The 20,223-nt window shown below is 40.0% G+C and overlaps 1 protein-coding gene across 4 annotated transcripts in view; it reads left to right on the forward strand.

Moving 5' to 3' along the window:
- Window positions 1–208: 208 nt before the first annotated feature.
- ARHGAP21 (Rho GTPase activating protein 21) overlaps window positions 209–20,223 on the forward strand; it is a 114,229-nt gene continuing 94,214 nt past the window's right edge. For 3 of the 4 annotated variants that reach the window (XM_053977418.1, XM_053977394.1, XM_053977410.1), the window contains exon 1: window positions 209–925. In XM_053977418.1, the coding sequence (XP_053833393.1) occupies window positions 839–925 (87 nt within the window). In that variant the 5' untranslated portion in view covers window positions 209–838. The remainder of the gene's footprint in view (window positions 926–20,223) is intronic. The other variant, XM_053977403.1, reaches the window with a different exon arrangement.

The following is a 20,223-nucleotide window of genomic DNA, read 5'->3' on the forward strand; positions in this document are numbered from 1 at the left end:
GGGCGGGGCGTGGGGCGCGGTGGTCTGATCGCGAACGGCTCTGGCTACGTAGACGGGGGGAGGGAGCGGCCTGCGAGCGGGGCAGACCCGCGTAAGAGACAAAAGCCCGGCACGGCCTCGCTTGTTGTCGGAGGGGTCTTTTGTTGCTGCTTCTTCATCGGGGCTTGTGCGCTTTCTGCTGTCGCCCCCCGCCCCAGCACGCCGCTGGATACAGCCGGGGCGGGAATTGTGAGCTGGCGGCGGCTTCCGCCCGGTCCGGAGAGCGAGCGGCCCTTCAGTCCCCGGTCCCGTCCTCCTCGTCCACCAGTTGATCAAAGTTCGGCAGGGCCGAGGCGGGGAGCGGCCCAACCGCCGGCCGGGGCTGCCCGGACAGCGCTGCTCCGTCCTCGCTCCCTCCGGCGGCGTGTAGTGAAGTAGGAAGGAGCGGACACCTCCCGCCTCTCCCTGCTCGCCCTCTCCTCCCCGCGGCTGGGGCTCTGGATAGGAGGAGCCGGAGGAAGAGGAAGATGACGGAGTGGGTGCAATTAGCCTAACAAGGGACGGGCGGCGGAGGCGGCGGCGTCCCCGCGCCGAGGACTGACACATCTGCTCTCTCTCCTTCTCCAGCCATGAAGGCAGCAGCCGGGGAGCGTAGCTGAAGTCCAGGGTCGTTCCGGTGCTCTTCCCTATGGCAACCGCGTGAAGGGGCCGACCCGTCCCCCGGCGGCGGGGCTGGGCTGGCCGAGCCTCGCCTGGTGTGCGCCAGTGGCTCTGGCGTTGGTTCCCTCCTCCCGTCCCTTCCCTTCCCCGATGTGGGCTCCAGTGGATTTGCGCCTCCTTTGTAACCGGGAATGAAATAATGGCGACCCGGTGGGCAGCGGGGCCACCCGACGGAGATGGAGACAATGAGCCCCCCCCGGGCGGCGGCAGCGGGGTCGGCGGCCAGGTAGGAACGGCAGAGGCGGGAGGGGCGCGGGCCGGACCGGGCGGCCACCTCCCGCCGCGGGGAACGGCTTGGCTGGAGCGGGCTTAATGGCCGCTCCCTCCCGCTCTCCCTCCCACTCTTCCTGCCCGCCCGCCCCGGAGTTGCTGGGAGTTGGACGCTGGGAGTGGTACGGTTCCTCAGCACGGAGGGGAGGCAGCTGCTCGGCCGAGCGCTCGCTTCGCACTCGGGGCACCGCTCCCAGGCTGGGAGGCGGCGGCGCCTTCGCTGCCTCACGGGCCGGGCGGCGGCTCCGCTTCCCGCCCCGCGGAGCCGCCGCCGCCCTCGCCCTCGGGACGGAGGTTTCCCCGGGGCCGCCCCTTGGGACTCTCGCCCCCCGCCTCGCGGGCAGAGCGTGGAGCGTCGCTCCCACGCCCAACCTGCCCGTCCTGGAGGAGCGCTTCGCTGAGCGCTCAGGAGTACGGCTCCGTGCCTGTCACATTTCTGTCGTGGTGATTTTCAGCAGAAATAAGGGTCTGGCCTCTGCTTGTACCCAGTGCTTGCCACTGTCCTGTCCGCAGTCCCGTCTATTAAGGATATTTCTATCCATAACATTTGTTGCTGGAACGATCTTCTGTGCGTTTAGTTCAGAAACGTAATAGCATGCCCTATGGTGGCACCATTGCGTGTTTTGACTTGCAAGACAAAGTTTTTAACACAGAACCGTGTCTGATCCTTCTGTGCTCCCTATTAATAGTAGTGTCTCTGAAGAAACGGTTAACTTTAGATTCAACAAAATACATATAGTAGCTTCAGTAGACTTGTTTTAAGATTTGTCTTAAACTTTATTTACAAAGACAAAGTTGATTTGGTATTTCTCAAAGTTAAGAGTGTGTATGTTGTGCTGAAGAAAAAGCTGATTTAAATGTGCATAGGGCTGTGAAATACATGCCCTTTATGCAGATATTCCCCTTTTTGTTTGCTGAAGTTGAAAATACAATTGAGTGATTTTTAGGCATACAGAACTTTAATTGAAAAGTGTGGGTGTTTTTTTGGTTTGGTTGTGGTTTTTTTTATTTTGTGTGATTTTTTTTTTACCTTAGGCCACTGAGTTATAGTTTACCGCTATCTTGAATTCACCCTTTTGCCTTGGATTGGAAGTGTCACATATGGTGTAGGATTTTCCTTTCTGCTATCACCTCTATTAAGAGGTTCCCACAGTCTCTTAAAGCCAGGTGGGTTAGGTGAGGACAAAATCAGTTTTAAGTAAGAGCACAGATGTTAAGACTTTGTGATAAAATTCAGCTGAAAAACAGTGCCTTGTTTGGAGAACCTGTTATTCAATACTGTTCAGGTAGTGTGGGAAGAAGGAGAAAACTGCATGTCTAAGGGTAAAAATTAATATTTGGTTTTTAATTCTGTAACATTGAAACTTCTGGTCTTTGGCACTGGCCCTTGTCATAATCTGCCTCTCCCTGTGGTGGTAAGCTTTAACAAGGCCTGTGGCAGTATTGGAGCTCATCGTGTTAAAGCTGTCTAATTGGGGACTACTAATAGGCGTGGAATTGCAAAATGGACTGCTCTGCCTGTTGTTTTGCCAGGTACTTACATGTTGGAGTTAAAATATAACTAGTAGACAACATGTGCTGGGACCTGTGATTGCCTTAATCACAGTAGGCGTGATGTAATCTTTGCTTGAATGTAGACAGCCCTGGTGAATGTCTGATCAAGGTTGCAGTGCGTTCTCAGTTGCCTTCTTTGTAATATTGCCATGTCTTAAAAGTTCAGTTTGTTATGTTACACCTTTAGTTTCATGGATTTGTGTGAAATACCCAGAGAGTGAGAATTTGTGGCTTGACATCTGCTCTGTTTGTTTGATGTAATAGTTACTGTACGGTGCTTCATGTGCTAGGTGTGAACAAATCCCTTTAATTGAAGTCTCTCATGTTTGTACTGAACAGTAAGAATGGCTTTTCTGTTTAAAAGATCAGAAAACACCTTTAGGGAAAGACAATTACTAGAAAAAGGTACTTCAGGTTTCAAAAAAATTGTTGCAGTTGCAGGGGTTTATAGTACTCTAATACTGATGTGCAAGGTATTAGCAATTTTGAGAAATGATTTATGTTTTTGGGACACTGGATCCCATATGGTGTTTGCATTATAATGCAGTAATTAAGCAATCTACATTTAATGCTTAGGTGTAGATATACACACAGCAGTCTGTCATGAGGAAGACTCCAGGCACAGCGGTTGTTCACCACAGTCAAGGGAGTTGCAACAGAAATTAGGACTTTCAATCAGTTTAAGTTTTTGGAAATGCACAACTGTGGTCATCAAGATTTGAGCAAGAACTGAAAAACTTTTGCTCTATCTTCAAGATCACTGGTCAGACTAAGAAAGGGGATGTTTGACTGAGAAGTGGTGCTTCTGTGAGTCTTTGTGTACACAGGTAGGAGAACAGAGGACATGCGATTTGAGTCCTCTGGATACCACGTATGTTTCTTGATAATTGTGTTTTGTTTTGGATGCCTGCCTGCTCTGATATTAAGTTCCGTTTGGTTACACCTTACTATGTTTTCTATTTTTATTTTCACTTCTTTTTTGTTTTCCCTTTGATGCTGTACCTGGTGGTCTTTCTCAGTCCAGAGCCCCTCCACTGAAATGATGTGAACAAAGATTGCACATTCAAGCTTGCATGCTTCATCTGAACATGGAGCGCCTGTTCAAAGGGACAGGTCACGTATTCTGGGCTCCTGGGGGAGCTGGCAGAGAGGGCTGGGGACTCTCAGGGCTGTTTGCCATTCTCTTTGAAATCTGACACACGTTTACAATTGGAAGAATTGCTGGGTTTATGTTCGTAAGGCCAGATAAGTGAGAGCGTGTTCTTTCTGGCTTTTAGATTAATAAGCATTGGCTATCTGTTCTGTCAGGTTGTAGTGGTATTTTGCTGGAGAGTTTAAGGCCTGCTGATCTACAGGCAGTACTGCGTCAGTCACAACATCCCACCTACAGGCCTATCCAGATTTGAGGCTGGAACTGATGTCTTCGTTAGTGTAAATGTAATTTCCCATCCTTTGCCTAGAAAGGCACAACAAAATGTGGGGTTCTTTTAAATTTTTTTTTGCTTTTCTGTTTCTACTGTTTTGTATTTAAAGAAGTGCTGTGTCTCTTTGTGGTATACTTTACTGTTAATCTGTATTAAAAGTACATTCTGAATATTAAGTGCAGGTTTAAGAAAATATTAAGCACAGTGTGTGTGGCCTTAAAAATCCAATTTTTAATTCTTAACAATGCTATTTACTCAGTTTATGAATAGTAAAGTGAATACTAGAAATACTTTATCAAATAATTTTATTAAGACTGATACTTTTCTTTTGGTTTGGTTACATGTTTTTGTTTTGCTTAGCAGATGAGTTGTTAGGAATAGTGAATGGTCTTTAGTGATTCCCAAGAGCTTCTGTATTTGTCGAAAGTTAGGAATACGTTTTTTCCGTAAAAAAAAAAAAAAGCCATTTATCAGTACTTGCTTTATAATCACAACTGTTCAGTTTCAGAGAAGAAAACCCACAATATTCTTATTCCTACACCTTATCAGAGAGAGTGCAACTGCAGAAACTGAAGACAGGCATGTGCTGGGTCAGGAACCAGAGAAGGGCAATGATGGCACTAAAAATAGAAAATCATTTGCCTCTTGTTAACAATAATGACTAGATCGTTTACTATTTTAACAGCCTGGTTGGGATGACATTGGTAAACTTCAAGTGGTGACTCCCAGATGTTACATTTCTCTACTATCAGAGCTGAATGTCAGTAATTTCGGTAATTGTGCCTATAAACATGTGACCCGTTCTGGAACTCTGCGTTGGTGGGTATTGGTGCTTTTTCTATGCCTGATACTCAGAGGCTGGAAGGTTTAATAATAGTGTTAAAGATCAGAATTAGAAAAATCCATTTATAAAATTTTATATTCAAATAGTACACAATACTGATGGTTAAAAGTGTATATTACTTAGGGTGATAGAGAATTCTGCACAAAGCTTCCATTTAATAAATTCAGTATAAATACCAGCCTTACCTGGAGTTTTGGTTGCAGCTGTTCAAAAAGCTTGAGTCAGATCCTGTTTAATCATGCACACATAATGCTGACTTCTGCTCTGATTTATGTCAGCATAAGCCTAGATTAATTTGACAAAACATGGACCTCTTCCATGAAGAAATGTTATGTATTTGTGAGAATAAAGTGACATGTTACATAAAAGTGACAATATGAAGCGGTAATTACCTTCCTTTTTTGAAGGAACTATCTGCCTTCCAATGCCTGCATTTAATGTGTTTTTCTAAGGTGACTTCTTGCTTTCCAGTTACACAACTTTGTTGATTGTACCACTTTGATATAGTTGTCTGAAAAAAATACTTCTGCAAGAGAAATGCAATGGACTGAGAGTAACTTGAACTGTGTCCGCATGAAATAACTGCTCTTACTGCATGCAGTATATGCATTGCACAACTGAACTTTTTTCTTTAAAAGGTTTGACAAACATCAAAGCACTAAGTTGGCTTTATCTGTGTAAGTTATTTTTAGTGATTTTTATTAAGATGTAAAAATAACGTCTGCTACTTCAGACATATTATTTAATGTAATTTGTATTTACTTACATGCAAAAACAATTGAGAGAATGGTTGGGGAAGAGGAGCTATTTCATCTCACACACTGTATGCATTTGTGATCTTGTTCCTCTTGTATCTTTGAAAACATCTTACTGTAGATGGATAACCAAATAATAACTGAACAGTATGGGCTCTGAAAAGAGTAAAAGCTGTTATTTTTTTTCTTTAATTCTCTGACTGCATACATATGTGGCTGTGTAAATGATGATTATAATATAAACATGTACAACCTGTGGCCTAAACATGTACAACATAAAAGAAAAAAACTATCTTTCCAAGGAAATCTAAGTAGCAGTGTTAGGGTAAGCTGTTCGGAATATATACTGGTGCTTTGTAGCTGCTGTTTTTGTTTTTTTCTCTGATAACAAATGGAAGAAAAAAATTAGGTTTTCTAGCATTCAGAGGTTGTATGCTATTCTTCCTTGCAGTTTGTGTGCTAAATTGCATAGAATAGGAAGCAGATATAAAAAGAATATGAAATGGTGTTAAATGAAAACAAGATTTATTTATTGTGGTTATCAGGAGTCATTGTTTTTAAAAAAGCATGAGTTAGCCCTGGTGTAGATGTTGAGGCTTCTAAACTGCATTGAAACAATCTGAATTGACAGTACTCCAGAAGTCAGTCTGGTGGGCTGTTAGATACAATTCCATGATTGTGGAAGTTGTCAGAGCCTATGATCTCGTCAAAACCTTGAACTTAGGGCCTTGCTACAGAGGAAGTGTTTGTCTGCTTGCCACAATAGATAATGGATGTATACTAAAAATACGTTATCCTAAGCATAGTACACAGAGAGTGAATGTGAGTTATGCTGTCTGGTCAGATTGCTTTCTTTCTACAGAAATCTTGTAACACTTTGCCTGTTCATAATATGAAATGTAGATTATTGTAAATGCTGTGCTTTTCTGCTGTCCAAATCATTCTTATGTCTTGTAATTTTTAATTTTTTTGCAAAGACACTCCGTGATATTTTTTGCCCATCACCTAGTAGTAGGCACACACAATAGAAATACAAAGGATAGGAGCAGTGACATCAAACAAGCTTTGATTATGCTCATATCAGAGGCCTGACACATCTTGTAAACCTGAAAGTGCATAATCTTGGAGTTACAAGGTGGGATTAAGCTGTTTTATGTATACCATTCCTGGGTACATAAAGGTTATTTAATGGGAAGGCTTCCTCTGTAGTGTATTTTTTTCTTTTTGTTGGGTGTTTGTTTTTCTTTGGTGGTATGGGTTTTGGTTGTGTGTTTTTTTTTTTTTTAACCACAGTGAAATGCATTTTGCATTTACACTAGTTAGATGGGAACTCTGGCTTCTCCCTGTTTTTTGTTGTTTGCTTTGGTAACAGGGAAACAATTTTCTGAATTTACTTTGATGACTGCTGTTGGATTTGAAGAGAACTCTTCTGGGGAGGCGATACTAGAGTTTAGTGATTGTATCACTTGGGAATAGGATGGTAAAGATTAGGCACAACTGTATGCTTTGTTCTCTGCATCTCTGTGCTGGGGGGCTGGAACTACTGCATTTTTCTGAATTGGTGTACCCTGTTGTTCTGTATGCCAGGGAATTGTGTTCAGCAGAAAGTGTCGCTGCTTTATATTTTCTGTTCTAGATTTTTGCATTGAGAACTTGTAGATAAGTGTTGTAGTGAAGCCTTGGTATCTGTTGCTGCAGGTCTCTACAGCCTGTTTGAGAGAGACTGATCTAAATCATGTTAGTAAATATTTGGTGCTGAGCATGAGAGGTTCTGTGTGGGCATTCTGGAAAAAACACAAACTGCTGTTTAGATTTTTACTCTGGCTTGCAACTCTGGTATACACCTTTGGGAGTGTAGGTAGTAGGTTTCTTTTTGTTCTAAATTTCTTTATTTCCATTTGCCAGCAGCTGCTGCTTTGGTGAGAGTGAAAGAGGTGCCTCCTTAGAGGACATGGCTAATTACAGATTGTCTGTTGGTGGAGGGGGACACTCTGAGATAGACGTTTTCTTTCATGTGTGTGTCATTTGCATAATGTGTTAGGACACACAGTATGGACTGCATTAAGCACTAGCAAATATGCTGTAGGGAATAATCTTGCACTGGCATCACTAAGTTGGCTGGATAACATAATCTTCCGTATTTTAAATGCTGAGGTTTGTATTTGTCTCTTTGAAGGGCTGGGGACAAGAAATCAAATAGAAAACCATATAAACTGTACTGAGGAGAGAAATTTTAAATGCCTCTGACTAACAGTTGCTGTTGTTAGTCAGTTGGTATGAATAGGCTGAAAAGAGAAACCTGAACTTGTGTGGGGATTTTGGTTTTTGTTTGCTGTGGGTTTTTGGTTTTTTTTGTTGGCTGCTTTGTGGGGTTTGTGGTTATTTTTGGGAGAGGTTTTTTTTTTTTTTTTAAATTATGTAAGTGGCAGTGTGCCCTCCTATTTGTATGTATGTGTATCTCTTTACACTTTGATGAAATACTATTTCTTATTAAAACTTCATTGCAAGCCACTCATCCTTTAAAGGACTGTATTTGATTCTCTTCTAGTTAAGTTTTTCATCTAAATATTTGGGGCTTTTTGTGTTGCAAAGTTTGAGACATAAGAGAGTGGACAATCCTTAATAAAAAGAGTTTAAAAAAATCAAAGCTTCTTAAATTTCCTTAAATGTTAGTGTTGAATAAATCTCTGTAATTCTCTAAATGCAGGGGCAGAAAAGACAAAAATTCAAATGCTGATATGATTAAAACTTTGAGGTGAATAGGGGTCTTGGATACAACTTGTTCTGTGATGTGAGTTAAAAGAGAATCTTTTAAACTCTCAAGAATCCCCAGATCTCTTGGCTTGTGGCAGATAGATAAAATCTGCTCAGTGATACATTCACAGCATTGAGGTGGACTACTCAATGTTGAAAACTAAAACGGAGCTCAATCTACAGATTAAGTTGCAGTTTTATATTGGAAAACTGCACAGGGAGAGGTGTTAAAAAACTAGTTTATGGAGCTAAAGTTATGGATTTCAAAACCATAACACAATTCCAGTTACTTTTGAAAAAAATACATTATAACTTGTTCAAGGTCTGTCCAGATGTAATAGAATGTGGAAGAGGTTGATTTCATAAGAAGCTTGACAGATATTTAAATACAATTCTTTCATTCAAGTGTATGGTAGTTTAGGCATGTTTAAATGTTTATGTCCTCAGTTCCATAATGTTTATGAGGGCTAGAGGTCAGTCAGTGTTTGCAGGAGTATACAAAGCTATCAGAATTTCCTTTTGATGCAAGAATTGAGAGCTGAAACATTTTGTTGTTGTTCTTTTTGGTCAGCAAAAGAAGCAGCAGGTCTAGTATGTGCTCCTCAAGCAGGTGACTCTTCTTACCTGTGAGTTCTGACCTGTTTCTTGTAAGATAAAAATGTGGTTAGGGTTATATGCAAAAGAAATGCTGCAGTTTTCATGGAACAAGCTGTCCCATTGCACTTCATGCTTTGTTGTTGTTGTTGTGCTTTTCTTCTAATTTCGATGCAACTTTAATAGGGAGCCCGTGACTCCCGTGAAAAGCATTCCCATGTATAGCCACAAACATTTCTTACTCATCAATGGCTGTAAAATCTGACTTGTCCCTTCTTGCATGCATTTTAAATTTTTATTATCCTCAATCATCATGATAAAAGTTGAGTAAGTAAACTTTGCCCAGAGTAATCAATTTTTATGGCAATTTTTCAGGCCTTCTGCTCCATTCTCTGTACTTGCATTGTTTTTGTATAGATCTGTCTACATAGAGTCTCACATTTTCTGTATGCTTTAGTTATATTTTAAAATATGTTGGAGAATTTGCTTTGGAGCTGCTTGTGAGGTGGGATTTAAACACAATCTTTCTTTTCTTAAGGAAAAAAGAATGAATGGCTTGTGTGCTGCTCTGAGATTATTAAAGTTTCCCACTTTGCCAAATTACCAATAATATGGAATTCGGAAGAGTGAAACAAGTGAACATGAACAACCTTCAGTATTCATTGCGATCTGTGCATCTGAATCAGATGCTGAGTGATTCAGTATCAGTAAGTAGTTTGGCAAGCTGGTATTCTGATCCTGATGTCATGGAGGTGATCTTATAAGCTCATTGCTTGCATCTCTTTTGATGGCGTTTTAATTTTTTTAAAACATGAGAAGTAGTATTCTCACTTTTTAAAAATACTGCATACAGAACCAAAATGAGTCTGTGCAACAAAGGGCTTTTTCTGTATGAAAGTGTTATGAAAATGTCATGTTGTGTAATGGAAACTGGCCAATACAAGTAGCATTTTGTAGCCCATGCCCTTTAGGTTTTTTTTTTGTGAGTTCAAAACTGTAGATGATTTTGAGTAATTTTCTTTCCATCTGCACTGTGACTGAGGCTATGATTCAGCTGTGTATCTAAACAGGTCTGGTAACTGCTGTTTTCATGAATTTAATGGCAATGGAGAGGTAAAAGTGCTCCTTTTGTTACCTTTCTTTGTAGAGAACTTTTGCCTGCTGATAGTTATTCAGGTTAGTGAAGATTAATTGTCTGTCCAGAAATGCCGAAGGACTTTCTTGTTGATACAAAACGTGTGTGTCAAAGTATTATGTCACATATAAAATACTGAGAGGTAATGATTAACCAGGAGCTCATGGGTGAAATCTTAAATGTTCTGGTAGGTAATTCCAAGGATTAAACAGCACCTTAATGCTTGGTATTGTTCAAAAGAGTGAATTGTCATCCATTTCCTAATAATTTTGAACATGTGTTCTGTTATGCCTCAGTATATAAATCCATAGTACACTTGGAGCTGGTGTGTCTTAGTGCCATGTCTCTCCATTTTTCCACATCTCAGAAACAATATAGTAGAGCTGGAAAAGTTGTGGAGAAAGGCTAACTATGATAATGGAATAGATGAAGTTGTTTCCATATCAAAAGCAAAAATGGAATCTAGGACTTGTCAGTTTGGGAAAGAGGGGACTAGAGACAGGTGATGTTGAGATGATGTAGCTTTCTCCATCTTCATCTTGAATTTCTATGGATCAGCTCTTTACTATCTGCACCAGATAGTAAGAACTTTGTGGTGTCAGATGAGCATGGTAGGGTGAGATCAAACAAAAGGAGATGGTCCTTTGCATAAAAATTAATTAAAACTTTTTATTAATCTGCACCTTAATATTTTGAAAGCTAAAAGCATGTGTGTAGCCTGGATATATTTTTGAAAGAGCAATGCTTTTAGAGTTACTCAGTGCCCTTGTAGTGGAATGAATTATGGATTTGTGAATAATTAAAGCTGGGAGGATAGTCTAGTGATGCTTGTTTGTGTTCTTTCCTGATTATTCACAGCTATCAGCATTTGGTCTCTGTTAGAGCTGGGCTAATTCAATCTTTGATCTGACCTACAGGTGTTCTTACATGTTACAGTGCTGATTCCATACTAGCTCATCAGGATTCCTTCTGCTTTCAGGAGATTCTGTACCAAGCCTGATGAAACAAGGCAGCTGCTGGTGATCAGCAACAGGAAATGGAGTTCTTCAAATATTCAGGACTGGGCCTATTTTTGGTTCTTGAAGATACCAAACTTATGTCTGGTTTTACTCGGTTTTGTTAAAGCTGTTGCATCATATGGGTCTAATGTTCTCCAGTTTTAATACGCTAAATGACATGCACCATTGCCAGCTTTTGTGTTCACTCCATCTCTTCTTCATCCCCCTCCCACTGAAGGAGAGCTCAAGGTGATAGGGGATTGTACACACAAGTTATGTATGCTGTTGTACTTTCATTTCTTTTATACTTGTTTGCAGTCAGACAAGTGCTTTTTTTGCCTGTAGAATAGTTTTCTGTGCCACCTTTTTAGTGGACTGCATTACATTGCAGGACTTAATTTTTGATTCCAGGTCTTATCACAGCAGGAAACTCAGTAAACCACTTAGATCCTGTGGAAAACGCCTTTCTCCTTTTGTGGTGAATGATGCTCTTGGGACTTCTGTTTGCTGTGGAATAGCTACTCCTCTTTCACTCTATTTCTACAGCTTAAGGGAAGGAAATAGCACTTTCAGAGGCTACACAGCAAGCTACATAGCTCCAAAGGGATTGGACTGGGTGATGTAGGGAGAGGGAAAGGATTGGAGGGATCAGCTCCATCTGGCAAAATGAAACTTCTCCCCTTCATGAGTCCTGAAAATCAGTTATCCAGAAGATAAGATAAAAAAAGGTAAACTTCTACCTAAACAACTGGGAAATGAGATGGCCACAAAAATAGTTTTGTTGAGTTGGGGTTATTGTCTTTTGTGGGTGGGTAGACAAATAACCTCCACCCCCAAAAACTATTTTTAAAGCTAGATCTAAAATGTTGAAAGGCATCTGTGGCTAAGATGGTTTCTGGTCTTGTAATCAGTGATTCATGACTGAGAAACCAAATTCTTTAATGCCAGTGAGTAGAGACAGTGGTAATATTAGACAGTTACTCAGCAAGGCGTGTTCAGGGTAAACAGTCCTCGCTGGTAAGTTTGTCTGTGGAGAATCATTTTTTCCTTGTTTCATTTAAATCGTAGACTTGGATAAACTTAGGAAAAAATCTTGTATTCAGTTAAGAATTCAGTGATGCCTGTTTTTCACACTATCCCAGTGTGAGTTTATTTGGGAAAAAGATTCTCCCCTTGCAGCTCCCTCAGCATGTTAACCTTTATACATTTCATGTCCAGCATTCAGTGGCTTAAAGTTTGGATGATGCAATGTCAGTAAGTGATCAGTAAGTTGTCTGTAAGCTTTGCAGTTCACAATGGGAATCTGAAGTTTGGAAATCAGATTTTTTTCTGTGTTAGGTTCTGTTTAGGTTCTGTATCTGCTGTGAGGGAGGCAAAGCACAAGCACCACAATCATCTTATTTTGGATAGTGCCAAAAAAGTGAAGAATGATGTTTTAATGTGGGTTTTTTTTGTTTGTGGTTATTTTGTATGTTTTTTGGTGGTGTGTTGCTGTGTGGGTGGTGGTTTGTTTGGGTTTATTCTTTTTTTTAATTACTGGATTTTTAAAAAATTCAAACCATTAATACTACCAAATGAGTTAAGGGGAAGGCATTATGTGCGAGATTAAAACCAGGATTTGTGGGAGTGACTTGACCTTAAATTCAGTTAATACTGTGGTGACTTCCCCCACTTGGATAATCTGGTCTGGCAGATTTCTCTTTTCCTGCTTAGGACCCAAGATACCTTGAGCTTTCATTCCTTGAAAAGTGCCTCTAGTCTTCCCTACTTTTGTAAGTGGAAAAGCTGGGATTACAAGAATATGTCCTGAACTGAATGTTGCTAACCTTTTCAAGGCATGAGGAACACTGGTTGTCCTTCTTTGTATTCTTTGTCCCACGGCTCAGTTGTTTTTTGTGGAACTTGATTTCTTTATTGCAAACACACTTCTCATTTGGGAAAGAAATATAACTAGTTGTATTTTGGAATGACTCACTGGAGAATGATCTTCCAATTTATTCTTACTGCTTAAGAAGGGTGTTCTGGCCTATGTGCACATTATTTCACAAGCCTGTTTTTCTCTGATACCTTATTTAAAAATGGCTGTTTCAAAGAGGCTTTACTTTTCCTTTATACTGTTTTGTATTTTGAGTTCCAATGAGTTCTGAGAAGTTCCATTGTATTTATTGTTTTAAATGGTTGAAGTCCAGATTATTTTTTATTTTTAAGAGCAGATTTAGGTTAGATGATTTCAGAAATGATAAAAAATATGTCAGAAGATGTCTTGTGCTGTTTATATTAATAAAAAATTTTTAATAATTGGTGAAAAAAAGTATTTGGTCTAATTTAAGGTACTAAAAAAGGGGAAAAAATACATTTATTCATAATTCATAAATAGCCTGTATAAGTCTTTCCAGCTGGAGATGGTTCTGGACTTCAGCAGGCTTTGAATCAGTGGCTCTAATAAATGAGCCTTTGGAAAAAATCTTTAATTCTTTTGAAAATCACTTGTGCCTATTCTGTTCTTTAATGCTGACTGATTTTTGTATTATGTGCTAGAATATAAAAAAGTAACTTGAATTGTATACTTTCTTCAAACCTTTTGGAGAGATCAGCATCAGGTTTAAGTAAAAATATCCCAAGCAACTAGCATTTCTGCACTTGTTAGAGTAAAAAGCCTACAAATACTAGTTCTCTGTATAATGCAAGACCATACATGCTATAGAAAACCTGACATGCTGTTATGTATTGTCACAGTGTGAAAATATGAAGAATAACTGTATATTGAAGATAAACACAGTGGAAGTAGATGCATTTGTTTGAGGACTGCAATTTTTGTCTTTTTATACAACTCCTTTATTCTTACTCAAATTTAGAGGGTGAGAAAGCTTGTCTGTTTAAGGGAAATTTGTGAAGAATGAGGCCTACTTTTTTGAATATGTGCAGCTTGAAAGTGTTGTAGGTATGTCTCCAAAACCAGGCAGATATGACTCTTTGTTGTAAAACTAATACAAGTTTAGAAAATTTAGAAAATGCAAGTTTAGTCAAAAAAAAAAAAAAAAAAACAAACCAAACACCAAAAAAAAAAACCAAACCCCAAAAAAACCCCAACAAACAAACAAAAAACACCAAAAGCAAAACTAAAAGAAATTCATGACCATCTTTCCATAGGAAGTCATGGACTAAAGTATAATTATACTTCATCTAGTGTCTCCTTCCATCATTAATGGACTTTGCCTGGTTTAAGAGAATTTTATCTTCTGGTGTGGTTTTGTTTTCTGTAGCTACCGCAGGATTTTGCCTGGAGCCTGGAAACCACTGCTGTACCTGCAGCAGTCTCTTTTTGCTGTTAGATCTATGACTTTGGAGTTTCTGAGAGCAATATTGAGGTCAATTTGTTCTTCTGTTTCCTCCTTCCTTCCATATACACTTCCATACAATGTGATTGTATGTTATAATTGTGAAGGTGGTTGCTGAAGCCAAAGAAGGAATGGATATACTTTGGTACTTATGTTGAAAGTCCTATGTGCATGTTAGCAGAGGGTATTGCAGACTGTATTGGACGTGAACAAGTAGGGGATGTTAGGGATTTGAGCTAGAATGTAGCACTTCACCAAAAATAGTCTGAACCTGGTTTGCCTGCAGCTCTGATTTGTGTAGCTGCTGTAAAACGCTTTCTCACTACTGAAGATATGGCACAGATTTAAAACCAGTTTTCATAGTATCAGTGAATCATTGAGGTTGGAAGGCACTTCTGAAGATCAGAAGAACATTCTGAAGATCAAACTCTGGAGCAGGCTATCCAGGATGGTGTCTAGGCTGGTTTTGACCACAAGTATGGAGACTCAGCAGCTTTTCTGACAATGTGTTTCAGTGTTTGATCATGCTTATGGTAAAACTTACAGTGCTCGTAGTGATATTTATATAGGTTTTCCTTTATTTCAGTTTGTTTCTGTACATTTTCTAATTTCATACTTGGCCTCCAGCTGTACCTCTTCCTGTTGTTCATAATCCCTTCGATTTCCAGTTCGGTTCACTGTTCATTTTTATCTGGCCCATACTTCAATCGTTTGTCCATAAGAACATAATAAAAGACAGTGTCAAAAACCCTCCTGATGTCAGGGTAAAAAAGAATACCTGCTGCTCTTCTCTCATCTACCAAGCCAGTCAGCTGTTTACAAACGGCCATCAGGCTGTTTAAGTATGTTTTATTCTTGATAAATCTAACTTCTTGTCCTCTGTACGTTTGGAAGCCTTTCTTGTTGCCCTCCATGTCCGGTAGCAGATAAAAATCCAAGTGGGTTTTGGCTTTCCCATGGGCTTTGGCTTTCCTAACCCCTATCACTGCATGCTCAGTGTCTTTGTTTCTTCTGGATCACCTGGATTATGCTTGTGATCCTTGTACATTCCCTTTTACATCTGAGCTCAGTCAGAATCTTCTTGTTTGTCCCTGCATGCCTCCTGCGTGATTCTTTGCACACTGGTAAGGACCATTCTAGAGCTTGTAGGAGGAGATCCATGAAAATCAACCAGCTCTCCTGGACTCTTCTTCAGGACAGCCTCCTTTGAAATTCTTCCAAGCTGATCAGTGAGCAGTCCTGTTCTGTAGAAGTCCAGAGCTTTGAGTCTGTTATGTAGCTTTGCTCTCTCCTCTTAGGATCCTGAACCTTGTTCACAGTCACTGTAGCTAAGGTGGCCCCTGAACTTCATGCTCCCAAGAACTCTTCATTTTCTGTAAATGTGAGGTTTAGTAGATTGCCTGTTCCTTCTTGGAATCTCAGTCACCAGTGTCAAAAAGGAACTGCTAGCACATTCTGGAAACCTACTGGATTGTTAGTGTTCTAGTGATGTTAATAAAATTATTAAAAATAATATATATTTTATTGCATATGTTTTTGTGATTAACATAGTTCTTCTGAATTGGTCTTGTACAAGGTAAAGCCCTTACAGGCTGTTGGCTGGGAACTTTTACAGCGGAATTAAATGCAGAGAAGAGGAAGTTTCATTAGAGGATTAATCAGTTTCATCATATGACATAATTTGAAAGCCAGGATGTAAATTTGAGAAAAGCAGTGAAGAGGTTTGAAAAAGGACTGTTAAATAAAACTGAAACAAGAGCTTGTATTCCCGCAGTTAAGTAATTTTTAGTTATTATTGATGTCAGTTTAGTATTGTTGATGTCTATTTTGAAATCTGGTTGAAAGTATTTTGGGAAATTGTGCTGTCTTTATCTTGCTGCATCTTAGTGGAGTGCAGGTCTCCTATCATCATTTGACACATGATATTTCATGCAAACACACCCAGGTCATGGAACTTCTGCCATTTGACCTGAAGTTGCTGAATGGCGATTTTTTAAAAAGAATTATTTCTCACTTGAAAGACAAGGTTAGGAAATACATTGTCTTTTTACAGACATAGTAAAAAATTAAAGCAAAAGCCTCCAGAAGAGAGCCAAATATTTTTGCACAGGCTGATTACTGTCACTTATGTAATGAGGAGCTTGGCACGTGGGTAGTAGTTCATGATTGATGGGTCACAGTGTGTGTACTTGTTCTGGTTTGAAAGCAAAACCAGTGAGAGACTCCAAGTCAGAAATACAATTTATTGGGAAAAGGGAAAACAAAAGACAAAAATACACACAATGATACAAAAGGAAGACCACTGGCAAAGTCAGAATACAACCTGACACCCGCTTTGGCCAGCGTGCTGGTAGCAGTCCAAATTGGAGTGGCTGCAGTCCTCTTGGAGTGGCAGATGTGGTTGCTGTGTCTTCTTGGAAACCTGTGGAAAGGCTGCCTTTCTGCCTAGAAATTCCTGGATTTATCCAGGTGGGAATGCCTAGCTTCTCCCCCTGGGCGGAGCATCTCACAATGGGCTGATGTTATTTTGAGTCACAAGGTGTGTTCTTAATCACCTGTTAAACAGAACTGGCTCTTGGAGAGTGTTATCTCTGAGTCATGAGGCAAGACATTGATGGGCCTATTAACAGGAGATAAGGAAAACTGTCCAGATGCAACTGCTACTCGGATGGTAATAGGAAACATCTTGGTGCTCAGTCTTGGACAGTACTCACACTTGGGACAAGACTGGTAAAATACATTCCTAAGATACACTGTGCGCTTAATTTGATGTTAGGTGAAATTTTTATTAAGGGTCAAGACCTGCTGCTGGCTGAAAGAAGGTTGTGGTGACACAAGGCAAATTTCTTGCCAAAATATAAGCAACTCTGAATTTAATTCATGTGACTTTGTTTCTTATATAATCAATAGTCAACCTCCTGCCTGTTTCTTGGTTTTTGCTAGTCTATTGCTTTTTCCCTTTAGTCCGCACATTCAACTATGGCGGTTTTTCTTTAATTTCTTTTTGAATGTTGTAGTTTTCTAGAACTTGTTTCCTAGGATTTTTGGCTGTAATATTAGGAGTCCCCTGAGTACTGACAGAAGTCTGATACCTGATATGTTATGATTGATTTAGGACTTACTTGTTAAAATGGTATGTTTTTCTTGAAATGGTAATTTCATTAAGTTTCAGTGGCACATTAATTTCAGACTTTGAATGTAGCTCTCACAGACTGTCTCGAACTTGTCAATGACATTTTGTGTGGTGTGTTCTTTTACATACAGAAAATGTGTTGGTGGCTGAAGTTTTTCAGTCTGTTGGAATACACTGGCTCGGGTGGGTTTATGTATATCCTGGGTTTGTGCACCTGAATTTCTGCCTCAGGTTGTTTGTATCAGTCTTTAGTTATTAAAAGTTTCTTGGAGATTTTAAGTGCTAGTACATTTATTCCTTATTTACTAGGAGTCTTTAGAGTGGGAATTTTTTACCTTTTTAATTAGTTCTGCATTGTGGCCCTGATCTTTTCAGTTAAAAAGAATAATAAAAAAATCCTTGACCCTTTATTCTATCCAGCTTTTTTAGACAGGAAATCTATTGCTCATTGATGTACTTTGGGTTTAGTATTCAATATAGAAGTAAGTTTTTAATGTGTGACAGGTTATTCATGTTCATTTAAGTCTTTGTATGCCTTTGTATGTTGTCAATCACATCTGCCATGCATTTTAAGAATAAGGACCACTTAATGCCCTCTCTCATCCCTTCTCATCCTGTCCTCTTCCTACTGAACTGTTGCTTCCTCCATTGCTGGGGTTCCTTTCCATTATTTAGTGTGTGGCAAGACCTTCTCCTTTAATGATTTGAAGAATTAAGGGGCAGGGAATTACATGCTGATTTTGCAGCTCTGGAGGTCGTTGATCCAACACTTCAGTGAGGGGAAAAGTATTAATATCAATATGAGTAGTGCTGCTGGTGTAATTGTTGTTGCTGTGCTTGTGTAGCATATCTGGTTGGTCATAACTGTTCACAGCGTTTGTGAACATTTCTACTCTCTAATCTCTGAGTGTGTTGGTGTCATTCCAAATCTGTTGCCCATTGTGTTCCTCCCAGAAGACCATGCCCAGTGTTTGGCCCTCTCTGTGGGACATGACAAACTGGAGAGAAGGAAGGCATTCACAAGGGCCTGGAGTGCCTGCCTGGACAGGAGGCCAGTGACCCCAGCTTTGCTCAGCCTGAAGCAGGGAAGGCTGAGGGGGCAGCTGGATGGGGCCTTCAGCCTCTTGAAAGGGAGGGGATGAGAAAATGGATGTAGTAAGGGAAGCTCCAGGTGAGCACAAGGAGAAAAAAATTACTGCTTAGGGTGGTTAAACATTGGAACAGCTTGTGAGAAGTCCTGGAACCTTCCTCTTTGGAGACTTCTGGGACTTTAGTGTGTGAAGACCATAGCAACCTTTTAATCAGCAGCCTCCAGTGCCCGCGATTAGGGCTATGTGTTTGTTGCTTTTTCTTGGAAAAAACACTGCTGCATTGTAAAAAGTCTTACTGGCATGTCCTTTCTAATAAAAATGAGGTATTTCTTAATATAGTTATGTGATGAAAAGGACACTTTTCTGTGCCTATAGACATCTCTAAAAAATTGGAATTAGATTCAATGCAAAACACTGGTGTGGGGCTTTCCCCCCCCCCCCCCCCCCCCGAGTCCCACCTGTATAATGCCTAATGATTATATTTTCAGTGTAAAATAAAGCTCAGTGAAATTGTGTTATTTTGGACTAGTCTGTTTTAGAGAGAAAGGTGTTCTAGGGATAAGAAAAAACCAAACAGGTGATGGTTCTTGGTTTTTAGCCTGTGTCAAGAACTTCAGTGAGATGACTGTAGAGGATGTGGCTTTTTATCATCCAGCATGAATTTTTTACTAAGGTGGTAACTAGGTCAAATTTACAGTTCCTCTTTATTGCCTAACTTTGGAGGATGAAATTTTGGTAAAGAAAATGGTAATCAGGTTGACTTTCTTAGGAGTGTTTTGTCTATGTGTTTCCTGTATTAACAGCTTTTTTCAGGTTCAGCGCTCAGGAAAAATGAAGGTAGAAATTTGCTTTCTAGAGTGTTCTTTCTTACTTTATCCTTATGTTGGGAAATTCCAGAGATTGTGTTTTAAACTCAGTTCTTGGAAACCCTTTATATTTTATTTTCATTGTGCTTTAACTTTTTAGTGTAAGTAATTCTCTCTGTCAAGATCTTGGGAATAAGGAGTAGAAAAGATGGACTCTAAGAACGATGAATTTGAAGGAAATGATGGAGTTAGGCTTTAGGCCATTGCAGCACAGCCACCTTGCTTGGCCTTTACTTATTAATGAGATCAGTGGATGTTATTACTGATTTCTAAATAACATTAGTTGTATGACTAATGTGTGACTAATTTGTGTGCAGAGTTGGAGATAGGCTTGGGAGTACCTCTCGACTTGGTGGGATGGGACCCTATTGGCCAGAGTTTTGGTGTGGCTCTGCTTATACCCTTTCATTAATAGTAAAAACCCCAAAATATTTTTAAACTAAAAAAAAAAGAGGTTTTTCACAGCTTTCTCCTATATAGAAAGTTGAAAGGGAAACAAAATTATTTTATTGGTTTAGAAATTAGGGGAATATATCTCCACTCCCTACTGACTAAATCAGAGTAAGTCCTTGCTTCTGGAATTAGCTCCAGATGAGGCTTTTTATTTATTTGTTTTCTGTTACAAATTAAATAAAGATATTTCTCAGAAACCAGTTCCTTCTAGTTCATAGGGTAGGAAGTTTTTCTCCAGTCTCTTCTGAGGCCTGGCTGCACTTCTGGTGGCATTCTTAGTAATCTCTGGCTGAAGTGGTTCACTGAAGGGGCAAA

This window comes from Vidua macroura, chromosome 1 (assembly GCF_024509145.1).
Source record: "Vidua macroura isolate BioBank_ID:100142 chromosome 1, ASM2450914v1, whole genome shotgun sequence".
In the NCBI taxonomy this organism is placed as follows: Eukaryota; Metazoa; Chordata; class Aves; order Passeriformes; family Viduidae; genus Vidua; species Vidua macroura.